This window comes from Manihot esculenta, chromosome 14 (genome assembly GCF_001659605.2).
Source record: "Manihot esculenta cultivar AM560-2 chromosome 14, M.esculenta_v8, whole genome shotgun sequence".
Taxonomy (NCBI): Eukaryota; Viridiplantae; Streptophyta; class Magnoliopsida; order Malpighiales; family Euphorbiaceae; genus Manihot; species Manihot esculenta.
This window is the reverse complement of record NC_035174.2, coordinates 7,487,282-7,500,395: the sequence shown is the minus strand read 5'-3', so window position 1 is coordinate 7,500,395 and position 13,114 is coordinate 7,487,282. Positions and strand designations below refer to the sequence as shown.

General features: G+C 35.5%; 2 protein-coding genes across 5 annotated transcripts; one reads left to right on the top strand and one right to left on the bottom strand.

Moving 5' to 3' along the window:
* Window positions 1-90: 90 nt before the first annotated feature.
* On the top strand, window positions 91-4,265 carry LOC110630668 (transcription factor BIM2). Of its 3 annotated transcripts, none has more exons than XM_021778195.1 (8): window positions 91-250; window positions 458-601; window positions 899-983; window positions 1,625-1,694; window positions 1,793-1,888; window positions 2,609-3,012; window positions 3,603-3,729; window positions 3,825-4,265. In XM_021778195.1, the coding sequence occupies exons 2-8, from the start codon at window positions 472-474 to the stop codon at window positions 3,924-3,926; spliced, it is 1,014 nt and encodes a 337-aa protein (XP_021633887.1). In that variant the 5' UTR covers window positions 91-250; window positions 458-471; the 3' UTR covers window positions 3,927-4,265. The 3 variants fall into 3 exon arrangements, with proteins under 3 accessions (XP_021633887.1, XP_021633888.1, XP_021633886.1); XM_021778196.2 differs by having other exon boundaries at window positions 96-308; XM_021778194.2 differs by having other exon boundaries at window positions 96-317.
* A 293-nt stretch (window positions 4,266-4,558) lies between these two features.
* Window positions 4,559-11,278, bottom strand: LOC110630748 (protease 2). Of its 2 annotated transcripts, XM_021778307.2 has the most exons (12): window positions 10,795-11,278; window positions 10,272-10,435; window positions 9,378-9,600; window positions 9,159-9,303; window positions 8,863-9,060; window positions 8,627-8,761; window positions 7,884-8,012; window positions 6,855-7,270; window positions 6,293-6,509; window positions 5,708-5,901; window positions 5,198-5,534; window positions 4,559-5,044 (listed from the first exon to the last, which is right to left on the bottom strand). In XM_021778307.2, exons 1-11 carry the CDS (start codon window positions 11,187-11,189, stop codon window positions 5,330-5,332), a joined length of 2,421 nt encoding a protein of 806 aa, XP_021633999.1. In that variant the 5' UTR covers window positions 11,190-11,278; the 3' UTR covers window positions 4,559-5,044; window positions 5,198-5,329. The 2 variants fall into 2 exon arrangements, with proteins under 2 accessions (XP_021633999.1, XP_021634001.1); XM_021778309.2 differs by lacking the exon at window positions 7,884-8,012.
* Window positions 11,279-13,114: the final 1,836 nt, after the last annotated feature.

Here is a 13,114-nt window from a genome sequence, read left to right as displayed (position 1 = left end):
ATAGAATTAAATATTATAAATAATTCTAGGTATCTAATTAGTGAAATTTTATAAAAATTCAGGGATTTTAATGGTAATTTCAAAAAAAAAATTGAAGTGCACGGGAACGACATGATCTGCGCCGTGCTATCTTGTGCTCCCCTTCGACCGGAAAAATAGAAAGCCACCACGTGTTCCTCGTTCACGAGCGAGCAAAGCTATTGGCAAAGCAGGAGTAGAAGCTCAATCACGGCGGTGCTGACTGAAAAAGGTACAGGAAAATCGAGCATGTCTATCCTCCGACCGTACCTGACCGTTAAGATTTTAAAATACTATAGGTTCCTGCTCAATTTCTCAATTTTTTCGTTTATCAAGTTATTATCATTCAATATTTTTCTTTATTATTTGTCAGTAAAGCAAATCGAGCAGATTTTTTTTTTCCGTGTCTGAATCTGAATTTTGGGTTATTTTATTCCAGATAAAACCACCATAATGAGAGGAAAAGGAAATCAAAATCAGGACGATGAAGAGTACGAGGACGAGGACTTTCGTTCCAGAAAAGACGGACTCTCTGCGAATCTCACTTCTAACAACAGCAATAGTAATGTTAACATTAACAAAGGTGCGCTTATGTTTTATTAGATCCAGTTCTATTTGATTGATCTTTCTTTAAAGGATATAAAAATTTGCTGTTATTAGTTCTTCATTTGAGCGTATTTTTTATTTTTCATTTCTCATAAGCCAAGAGGTGTTGCAATTCCGCTGTTTAGTTGTTGCCCAGAGGTTAATTTCGAACGTTTTGGGTTCAGCGGAAGTTAAACTAACGTTTTTCCCTTCTCCCCTTGGAGTTGCATTTGATGTGTTGATTTTATATATTTTTTGAAATTTTCCTGATGTGGTATTTGAATATGGAGAGCAGATGGGAAGAACATTGATAAAACTAATGTGATAAGATCTAAACATTCAGTAACTGAGCAGCGAAGGAGGAGCAAGATCAATGAGAGGTTTGTTACTTCCTTCAAAAGTAGTAGTCGTTTTGGTGCTATAAATTGATAAATCCTGGTCCCAAAGGTTCTGTGCTTTTATCCTGTTATCAACTTTTGCTGCTGTTAAAGTCATGGGTCTTGTTGTTGCATACACTTTGGTTTCATTAGATTGGTAGATGGGCAGGAAATTCTTGAATATACGTCACTATTAAGGATATTTCTATTGCTTTATTTGAGTCAATTGTAGATTTTTGAAATCAAGGTAATACATGTAAACTTCCTTGAATTAGAGTTGAGGGTAATTTGAGCTAATTTTCAGTTAACTGGTTTTCACTGTGCAAAACCGTTTGGGAGTTATTTCGATAAATTGTGTTCCCAGGTTATGCAATTAACAATCACATAATTCAGGGTTGAAAGTTTATGCGACTTTGTGCATTTTATTCTTAAAATTGGAAATCATACATTGCATGGGTACAAATATACAGTTAGTTGTATGTCAAACTGGTTCAAATTTCTATCTGCATTTTAAATTTTAGAGATTGATTTTCCAGAAAATGAAGGATCGATTTAGAAAGTGTTTGGACTATCATTCATTGGTTGTGAGCCTTATGAATAACAAAACTGATATAGCTTGATGAACCATAATATATTTCTTTCAGATTTCAGATATTGAGAGATCTTATACCTCATAGTGATCAAAAGAGAGATACAGCTTCATTTCTGCTAGAGGTGTGTCTTAAATATGAGAATCAACTAAAGCATCTACGCACATTGAGTTATGCTAAGTGCCTCAAATTTGTTGACCAAATGTTAATGTTCCACTGCAGGTTATTGAATATGTGCAGTTCTTACAGGAAAAGGTGCAGAAGTATGAGGGTTCATACCAGGGATGGAGTTCTGAGCCTACAAAGTTGATTCCCTGGGTATGATTCTAATGCTTGGTCATTTTTGTTGCCTGGTCTCTAGTTTCACAACTGCTTCTTGTGGGTTAAACACCATTTGCACATTTCTGATATATTTTGCTTTGCCCTGGGGGTAGAATAAGTTTTATTACTGGAAAGAAACTAACAAATAGTGGATAAGAAATTTATGGGGAATATTCACATATTCAACTTGTTGGCAGTTATGATGCTTGATCTAGTAAACAAGCACAGTTTTGTTTTCTGATGGGTTTCATGTTTCTTTGAAGTTCTCATTGTCTTAATTTAATGGGAAATATATAATATAGATAAAAATCAACCATTGTAACGGAAACCTTGATAATCCTTTCAAAGTAGTCATTGTGCTTGCTTGTTTGCTTCTTCAGTTCTTCTGTAAAACGTCTAGGCTTTGACCCATGACTCCAATGACTTTTGCTTATGTTTGCCTTCTGGTGTGCCAATTTAGTTGAACCAGTAGATTAAAATGTGCTTGATTTAGCTTTCACTGGGTTCAGGTTATCAACAGTCTCGCTTCTGTATCTCCTTTAAAATAATTACATTTTGGTTTTCATTTTAATTGCTTTTTTCCATAATTGGTGGGGAGTGGTTTTAATTCCTTTTTTTTTTTTTTAAGTTTGTGGTGGTGGAGAGAAGCTGGAAACACATTTAATTTCCATTTAGAAACTTCTCAGATAACTCATCTGTTTCCCTTTTTTGGAACAGAGAAACAGTCACTGGCGTGTTCAAAGTTTCATCGGTCACCCACAAGCAATAAAAAATGATTCTGGTCGAGGGCCAACGTTTGATGAGAATAATATTACCATCAACCCAACAATGCTTACAGGGACACAGCGTCAAGGACAATCAGACCCTAGCAGGGATGTTACTTGCAAAGCAGCAGAGCAGCTGCCTGAATTAGCAAACAAGGTTATGCCTGTTCCTATGTCCTTGCAGACGACAATACCAAATACTGTTCAAAGTGATTGTCTTGTTGCACATCCTTTTGGGCTACCTGTTTCTGATGCACAATCAGCTGATTTTTCCATCACAAACGATACAATGAACCAGCAGGAGGAGCTAACTATTGAAGGAGGAACAATAAGCATCTCCAGTGTTTACTCTCAAGGGTGGGTGCAATCTCTTTCACTTTTCATTTTTTCCCCCTTCTATTTATATTGCTAAAAGGAATCAAGTTAAGATATAGTGAGCACCCGTTTCATACTGGGTTCTCTTATCAAGTTTCCATGCCTTTATTCTTCTTTGTGGTTCCTTTTGTGCTAAGGAACTTTATAAACTGTTAAACATTTTGTAGCTTCAAGACACATAATGATAACCGCTTGAAAGTTGATGCTTCATTTTTCCTTGCTTTGCCTTCTTTTTCTTTTTCTGTATTCAAAAATTCTACAATTGCCAGTGCCATACCATAAAGAAAACCTTATACTTGATTGTTGCAGAAAACATGATCCCGCTTTCATGGCAGAATGTAGTTTTGTGATTGCTGTTTTTCTTGCTTTCCCTGTTTTGGGAGGGGGTGGTGGCATGGTTGTGGTCTAGGTTCTGAATGTTCTGTGTTTCTTTTGTTGGGAGGACCATTTTATCTATGTATTGAAATCATGGAAGCCTTTGTTGGGATTGTTTTTTTTTTTTTAGCAGGGCTTTGTAAGGATTGGTTACTAGATAATAGGCTGACAGCAAATATGGAATTATGTACAAACAGGTTGTTGAGCAATCTTACACAAGCACTGCAGAATGCTGGCGTTGATTTGTCACAGGCCAACATCTCAGTGAAGATTGATCTTGGAAAGAGGGCAAATAGAGGGCTGACATCTGAAACATCTACCAAGGTATAAAGCTGATAAACAAGAACGTCAGCAAACAATGCTTCTTTATGAAGTTTACGATTTCGCTTGATATCTTCTGTGTCTTCCATTGATATCAGGATCCTCAGAGTCCCCCTTCTAGCAATCAAGCAATGACACATCTTAGGGATGGGAGCTGTGGAGAGGACCCAGATCACTCTCAAAAACGGCTGAAGATGTAAGAGTAGTATGGCTTTCTTGGGTCTTCATATTCACTTTGTTTCTCTTTTCATTTTTTTCATCTACTATTTCTTTTGGCTTCTTCCCCTGTTGTACATGCTGTGCTTTTGGCTTCTTAGACTCTTAGCAGCATTTCCTGAGATTCATGTTAAGAGTTGTTCCCTTAGGTGATATGTTTTCCCCGGAATTTTCTTTAGTTCTGTGATCAAGGGGGTGCAATTGCCTGTATCATCGTTGTATTATACATATATATAGAGTTTTCCTGGGGGCCGTCCTTGTGGGAATAGAGTTTCACGTATGTGCATCATACAAATATAAATGGCATACAGATTTGTCAGGTATAATTTGGCCCCTCCACCTACCGTTCACCATTAGCATCAGATTTTCTACATTAATCCATTTATTTGCTTCGAAAGGTTTAACTATACACAGCTAAAATTTCTTTCCAACTGTTCTTTTAATGTGTAAAAAACTATTTTTGTGATATCTAACATCAATAAGTTGACACGAAAAATTAATTTAGAAAGTAACATGCGGACAATGAACATGTTTTCGCTAAAAATTTCAATTGAGATGTAGGTTTGTTGAGCTAAGTTGTACTTAATAACTGAAATAATTGAAATTGAACTTGGAATGAGAAGAAAATCCAATATTTCCACCAAAACCGTGGGAACGAAAATCTAACAACTTCAGAAGCATAGTTAATTCGTATGCCTGAACTGATTGATCAAAATAAAAAATTTAAGAATGAGGATTTTATTTAAGTTTAATGGAGAGGAGAGTTGCAGATTTATGCATCACAGATATAACAATCAAATGAGCCTTTGCTCCACGGGCCATTACTAAGCCATTCCTCTCCAAGCATTGCTCGTGGCCTTAAGCTCTAATATTCTGATCGGAGAACCAAGGTGAATTGAAGTTTCCACATCCAGCACCGGAAGCAAGCTTGCCATCAATTTCTCAGTCGCAGAATCTAAACTTCACCTCGTCTTACTCAGATATGATCCTCTGTTTTGATGGAAGTGACCAAGATCTGACCCTCCATACATTTGCCATACAATGCATACTCGTCGCCTTCCCTAGAGAGAAGGGATATGGCTCTTCGGTACCTTGCCTATCGCTGCAACACGAGGGACACAGGGCGAGATGTGATCAAATAACTATTTTGCATCTTCTTATGATCATATATAAAGCAGTGCCTTCATCATACTGGCATGAAAAAGAAACAAATGTTGAATCAAAGCACAAACCAAGAGTCATGTGGATATGTTACCTTGTTTTCAAACACTTTCTCAGAGTTATCCATCATCCTCTGCAAAACAATATTGCAAGAACCCCTCTTTAGTCTTTACAAGGACTTCAGCAAGTATTTCTATTGATCTGATAGTGCATCTCTGCAACAATCCTAACTTCTTCTATCATTTAAGTCCCCTATAACTTTCATCAGAAATGCATAATCATAAGCTGTTTCTTCACATTTGCTGTAAAAACCTCCTTCACCAAAATGTCCTCCAACCATATTTGTCTTCAGAATGACCGAGCAAGAACAACTAGAACATGTACTGTCTCGTATTCTGGCCACCCATTTGGCAGCTTCCCAAACTCCAACCCTGAGAATGCCCAGCAAAACAAGTACAAGTTAACGGATGCAAGAAACAGAATATGGGAAAAATGCTTTCATGTAATTGTAAGCATAAATCTCAGATGGCAGAAGATATGAATTATATTAAATGGAAATTCTGGTAAGAAAATAAAAAAGTTGTATGAATTCACAAAAACTTGCCTTGAGTCGAGAAACGATGTGGTAACAAGCATTGATGGAAGGCAACCATCAGTAGGAATGTTATCATAAGGAGAAAAACTTAGAATATTCTCAAACTCGGACTGTATCTGAGGATTCCCAAATTCTTCATAATCCAGTAAGGTAAGAGGCAAACTTGGATCTAACAACGTGTTGCATATGTCAAGAAATGGGACCTGGCAGAAATATCACCAAAGATCAATGCCGATATAATATAAAGGTGTGCTGCACGAAATAAGTTCAAACGAGGCTCTGAGTTCTTTCAGATAATGTTAAAGCAATAATAAGCATCACCAAACATTATTTTTCATTCTTTTTCCCTCTACAGTCGAGTTACAAGCCAATTACGTGCATGATATTCTAACACTCCATGTCAATTTCTTTGTAAGACCTATTGCCCATTAAAAATTAGCATTTCTCTTTCTGGCTAGTGATGAGGAAATAACACACAAGAAGCTGATGCTCATTTTGGTTCTCAACAAAAAATAATCAAGAAAAGAAAAAAAAATATTGTCAAACTCCACTTCTTAATAATCTATTTCTCTATTCCAATGTGTGATGACTAACCTTCAATATGGCAGCACAAAATAGATTTGGGTCAATGTTGATAACTGCCCCAACAAGGAGGCCCCCAGCACTGAAACCAATGGCACCTAGCTGATCTCTATGAACATAGCCCTCATTAATGAGATAATTACCACATGATACAAAATCATATATGGAATTATGTTTGTTCAAACCACTGCCAGATTTATGCCATGAAGAATCCCCGCTGCCACCACCCCTGTATCACAAAATGCCATGTAAGTTCAAGTTCTCAACCAGGGTGGTAGCCACCAAATGGTATTTCATTAACCACACTATCAAACTCAATAGATCTGAAATGATGTAAACTCAACCAGGTCTCAGAAAATAACAAGTTCCTTGAAAAAGGAAATTTAAGCAGGTGAAACAGAATTACATTGAAGTTCACATACAATTGAAGCAGTGAAAGATAGTTTTTTATGGGGAAACACCAAATCTGAAAGCAAAACAAAGAATTATGCATAAACTATTATTGATGTACATTTCAAGCAGTGCAATGTTACAGTGCTCAACAAGAAAATAGATTAAATTTGATGTAACAAACCTCACATCAGCAAAGGCCATTACCCAACCACGATCAAGCAAACTCAGGCGGTCTGGGCACCAGGTTTTGTCCAGAACTTCCCCATATGCTCCATAGCCTTGTAATATTCCAGGAGACAAACCCCTCTGCCAGGCTTTTCGAGAATACAAGATGGTCAGGGGAACCTTGACACCATCATGGGAAATGGCTTCCTTTCTTTCACAGCAGTATGAATCAGAAAAGTCTTTCCATCCCCTTAATTCAACATTGTGATAATTTTTATCCTCTCTGGTTTGTGCATCAAGATATTCAGGAGTATCTTGCTTACAGGTTGGTAAACATCTTCCATGATCATCAGAAAGTTCTCTTACTTCCTCTTGCTGCACGATTGAGAATGTTTCTCTTGACATGTCGTAGTCGACAATCAAATCAGGCATCTGTTTGTATTCAGAGGAAAACGTTCAGGTAGGAATGCTATGTATTGTACCAGTGTTTTAATTATAACTCAGTAAATCTTATCTTGGAAGTTGAGAAACTCAAATATAATATACAATGACACTTCTGCTACGTGATTGGCATCAAAGAAACTATATGAAAACTAAGAAAACTCTTAGGCAACACAAATAAGAGGAGACTATATATATAACGACTCAATAAAGGTAGTTTTCAGCAACAGTTGGGCTTTTTTCCGCACAGCTTGAGGACATGCCAGGCTTTTAGAGTGTTGCAACAGCTATGTCAAAAACTAGAGAAGACTAATCCCCTTTGGAAGTTGAAGAGCATGTTAACTGATTCTACATCTATTCTACATAATCTTTTGAATCAGGAGCCTGAAATTGAAAGAGCATAAATAGGTTTTGGAATTTATGTTGACCAACAAGCATGATTGGGGCAGTAGCATAGATTTCACTAGCTTTTGGATATGAATTAAAAGAAAAGCATTTTAGTGTGTGTGTGAGTGAGAGAGAGAGAGAGACAGAGAGATTTAATCTATAAAGCATCACATATAGTCATTTTTTAATTATGTGGTTATGCTAATGGAAGTCATACCACTGGCGATGACAAAACAACACGATATTTTGGGTTCATAAAGTCATGGTTTGACCCTGGAACAATGCTGCACATATTCGAAGGAAGAGGGAAAAACCATGGATCAAGATCATCAACCTCCACTTTACTCTGCAAAACAACTCAGAACAAATGGGAAGTGCAAAAATGATGCATTCTATATAAAAACTTAAAGTAGCATAAGTTGCTTTTATTTTTTGGCAAGGAAGTATTGAGTTCATTGGCCAGGGGGCAATTTGAAGGTGAAAATAGGAAGAGGTCCACGAGGGAAAATCACTCATGGGATACCATATAATATAATATTATTCATGTTAATTCATAACTTAGCTTCTTTTCTACAGAATGGCAGTAGCATTGCTGAAAATCTTTGAAGACCATGGTGACCCCTGCAAGCATATCATCTTAATATTTCTAAGATTCACAATTCTTATGTCTGCATACAAACATGCTGCACGTATTACTAAAAGATAATGCCATATGTGATTAACATAAAACATGAGAAATGAGAAATAGAAAACATACTTCTTGATTATACACTTAAATATTTTCTTTCTATATACAAAATTGACATCGACTTGTGTGTTCGACAACGGAACAGATTTAATAAAATAAACTTCTAAATTAAAAGGTAATAAATGAAAAATAAAAAGATATGCATATAATAATTTTGTAATTTATAAGGATTCCACTTTTTAAATAAGTGATAAAGACGGAACTTTCAATACCTTACAATCAATCTTGATAGGCAAATTTATAGAACATAGCGTGGGGAAACCATTCTTCTGGAGAAAAAGCACCAAATGCCCACTAAAGATGTCCATATCCTGAAAATTCATGTTTTCACTTGGAAGGATGATACTCTGCAAGCAGACAGTACTATGTCAAAGTTGAGGGAACAATAGGGGAAAAAAAGGAGGAAGCAATTTAATATTCGATTATGAACATCATTGAAGAACTAGACCTGCCACTGGGATGACAGTATATGTTCAACTGGGCATGTAGCCAAGTAATAATTACCACCCGACCATCCACTTAAAGCAGCATTTGTAAGAATATAGAACAAACCATTGTGATGCTCCAAAAAATACTGCACACCAGAAACACGCTTGTGTACTCTTTGCATACTGTCAAATGGGTTGGTTGCATCTATCACATAAACCTGCAGAAAGACATAGGGCATAAGCCTCACCCTCATCACATAAACATTGAAATCAGGATATTACTGAAAAGTTTAATTTGGAATAAATAAATTCCTTCCTCAGATGAAGTTCTTGAGTTTGAATTCACAGTTATGAACTTGCCATCTTTTGTGCTTGTAATATCCACGCAAAAGTTCAAATCATCTTCTGTGTATACTATAACATCATCTATCACATCAGATCCCAGTTTTGTGCAGAGAACCCTATCAGACATGAGATAGGTGAGATAATGTTCTGATCCACAAGGCAAACACAAAACATTAGTGAAAGGATTTGCCTATAAGGTCTTTGATTCTGATCTGATGTTGTATAGAACAAAGTACGGCCATCTTGAGCCCATGCCAGACTAACAACCCCATTAAATTCTGATTTTGGAACCATAGATCCATCTTTGAGGTCCTTAATTTGAAGTACGAACTGTTCATTTCCAGTAAAATCAAGTGTGTATGCAAGAAAGTTGTGATCTGGGGAAACTCGGCATGTACCCACATGGACATATCCTGCAGTTGTAAGTGTGCATGCAACAATCACTAACGTAATTTATTAAAGAATGCCACAAACTTAATCTACTAGAGTGGCAAATTACTCAATTTAACAAACACAGTAAAGGGCCTTCTTAAGATTCATCAATTTCATGTGGCCCATATTCAAGTTTCATCTATATAGAAATATACTCCACATAATACACTTCTGTCCCTGACCCTTTTATTAAAAAAAGGGAGAGCAAGAGATAAGAGAAAATCAAAGAGTTAAATATGCTTTCCACTCAATATATAACAAATCCTGGCGAAACTGACCATCAACAATTTGCAGAAGGAATGGAGAAAAACAAGAAAAGAAACAAACAACCATCTCATACTCTGGCTCTTCATTTTGCCATGCAGTACCCATATCGACATGACACTTTATGGGATACAACATGAAATATGTGTATTGACATATATTCTGCATTCAGACACTTGACTGATATATTCATGCATACTTAATAAAACATTATTTTCTCTCAAGATTAAGAGCATGTATTAAGATAAAAAAAATAGTTATTTAGTTGTATTTTGGATAATATATTTGGTTATATAAGTCGCACATAGGGATATGCACCCATTTCTTACGCCCATATCCGAGTCCAAGTAATATAGCATATGAATATGTAAATGAAAAAGAAGCTTGCCATATTGTTCTGCAATTTGATTCCAATCAAGCAAAATTTGCTCCATTCCCAACTGTCCCCTTGTGTAACTGAGAAGGGTATTTAGCCAGCCATTATTTCCAGACTCTAACCTCCTGGATAGAACTGGGTATTCCTTCCCTTCTGGAATGTACTGGTAGTATAACCTGCTCAAGAGTAAATAGAAACCCACTCATAATTCCGAGGATAGTTTCCACTAAATCAAACCAAAACCAAAAAGTAAACAAATTAAGAGCACACAAACTCGAGCAAAGAATCAAATTGATTCCCCCCGACATAACATTTACATTCATACAAAAATTACTAAGCAAAAATTTAAATTCAACCCCATAACATTTGATTATTCATGAATTTACACACTGCTTAGCATAACAAAGATTAAACTAAAATATTGAATGCTCAGCATCTTAGCATAAACACTCACTAATAACGGCTGATAAAGTGACCATTGTCAATTTAAAAAATGCAAAACTGGCAAAACCAAGAAGGTGAAAAATGGACAAACCAGGGACCCCAACGCTCAGAAGCAGTGGAAATTTTTGTGGGCATTCTATTTCTCATTTCCTCGGACAGAGTTCGTTGCAGGTTTTGAGTGTCGGCCATGAAAGCTTGGGCATATGAGTTCTCTTGGTTGAGGTAGTGGAGAAAATCAGGTTCATTGGTGTTTCGCATCCAATTGTAGGAATCCTTCCACGTTTTTCCATGAGCAGAGACTGTAAAAGGGACTTTCTTTGCTAACGGAGGAGATTTTGAAGGTAGGCAAAAAGGGAGGCGTCGTCTGCAGTGGGAAGAGAAAGAAGAAGAAGATATGGTGGGAATTAAGTGGAAATGGTGGGAAAGAATGGAGGTTTTGAGTGAGTGCTTGGAGGTTAAGAGAATAGGAAGAAGCGCCATGGGCATCGAGTACTCCCTCCAAGACAGCACAAAGACAAATTGACAAACACACCAACTTTAGGCCTTGTTTGATTCAAATCGTCTATTTCCTTCCCAGCTTTTTAATAAAACAACAAAACTTAATAGGAAATAAGGAAAAATAAGAGAAATAAGTATATTATGTTTACTCCTGAATTTTTGTAAAATATTTAGTTATAATTTTAAAAAATAAAAAATAAAAAATATTAATACATTTATATATATTGTTGGTAATAATATTCTCAAAATTAAAAAAATAATATTTTTAAATGATTGAGTTATTTTCTTTAAAACAACATTTTCAAGATTTGACATTAAGAAAAGAAAGGTAAGAAGAGGAGGGAGAGAAAGTTTAGGTCACAGAAAAACAGCGGAATCGAAGGAGAAAGCGTTTCGATTCTTGCCGATAATCGACAAATGGTTTCCCTTTTGTTCTTTTTTCTTTTGGTTTAGTCTTCCTTTATTTTGTTTCTACGTCGTCCTTGATTTCCCAAGCCATGGATGACGATACCAACTTGTTTTAGTTTCTTTCGCTATTATCTTTTTTGGATTTGCAGGTCCAAATTATTTCCTTCGTAATGGATGGTTGCTTTGTAGAACTTAATGAGGATTGATAGTTCTGTGGTCACTGGGGAGGCTTCTCATTGCTTTGACAGTGGTATCGTGGTATTACGGGGCTATATTTTAGCATTTATTTGGGACCATGTGCCTTTAAATTAAGTTAATTTTAGAATCACTGTGATTTGAAAGAATCTCGATAATCAATATTATATAAAACTCCAACAAAGCTCTCCACCAGAATATTGATTTTATGCGAAGGATAAAATCATAATTATATATCTCTATCAATAATATCTCTATTTATTTTATTTAAAAGATAAAATTATAATTATATATTTTTATCAATACAACTATTATAATAATTTTCACATCGCTTATAGATAGGAGACTATAAGCGAATAATCTATAAAAAATAGGAATATAAATCGATAACACTTTAAGTTCATGACGGCTAACTGGACACAACTCTCATTAGTCACTCTCCCTAAAGAGTTTTATCTCCCTAAAGAGTTTTAAAAATAAATAGAACCGTAATAGAACAATCCTCTAAAAAATATCGTTTGTAAATAAAGATAATCTATAAAAAGTAAAGGTACAACTTGATAATATTTAATGGCCCCAATTGAATACAATTCTTACTAGTCACTCTCAAAAGTTTTAGAAATAAATAAAATTGTGGTACGACATACCTCCTAAAAAATTTTAAAAATAAATAAAAAGAAAATATTTATATATTTGAAATGATACTCTTAATGAATAAAATAAAAAAAAATTACGAAGAACTATCGTAACTCTTTTAATATTATTATTATATATTTATTTTCTCTAATATTATTTTTAAAAAATTATATTATTAAAAAATTATATTTTAATATTCAAAATTCTATATTATTGACATTTGGGACCATCCAATATATCCGAAAATCACACTTTCATTGACTTTAACGGTATGGCCTCTATAGTGTCTCCTTCTCATACCTTCTTGCTTTGATATTGATACGAGCTATTTCTAATCAATTTGCCTTTCAATAATTCTAGACATACACGGTTGTTTTGTGGTCTGTTATTATTATTAGCATTACTGCTTTTGCTCTTCTTCCACATCATTGTTGTTCCTTATTGATCTGTGATGTTGTGGTAAAGGTTGCGGCTGAGTAACGCGGGTAACGATGGATTCAAGCAGTGTCTCGTTCTTTGTGATTGTAGTTGATGGATCCCAACGGTGCCTGATCTAAAGTTGGATTGGTTTGGGCTTGATGGGTTGAGTTGGGTTGGATTAAGGTTGTGTTGGTTTGATCTCTGGTTGATTTGATTTGTCATGTACCTACCTGAGTTGTAAATTATCCCTTGGC

Excerpts from the sequence above, each read along its gene's own strand:
- LOC110630668 (XM_021778195.1), top strand. The coding sequence starts at position 472 with ATGAGAGGAAAAGGAAATCAAAATCAGGACGATGAAGAGTACGAGGAC. Across the intron at positions 602-898 it reads TAATGTTAACATTAACAAAG|ATGGGAAGAACATTGATAAA; the intron begins GTGCGCTTATGT and ends TATGGAGAGCAG. Across the intron at positions 1,695-1,792 it reads CAGCTTCATTTCTGCTAGAG|GTTATTGAATATGTGCAGTT; the intron begins GTGTGTCTTAAA and ends GTTCCACTGCAG.
- LOC110630748 (XM_021778307.2), bottom strand. The coding sequence starts at position 11,189 with ATGCCCATGGCGCTTCTTCCTATTCTCTTAACCTCCAAGCACTCACTC. Across the intron at positions 9,304-9,377 it reads CAGAATCAAAGACCTTATAG|GGTTCTCTGCACAAAACTGG; the intron begins GCAAATCCTTTC and ends CATGTCTGATAG. Across the intron at positions 9,061-9,158 it reads ACTCAAGAACTTCATCTGAG|GTTTATGTGATAGATGCAAC; the intron begins GAAGGAATTTAT and ends GTCTTTCTGCAG.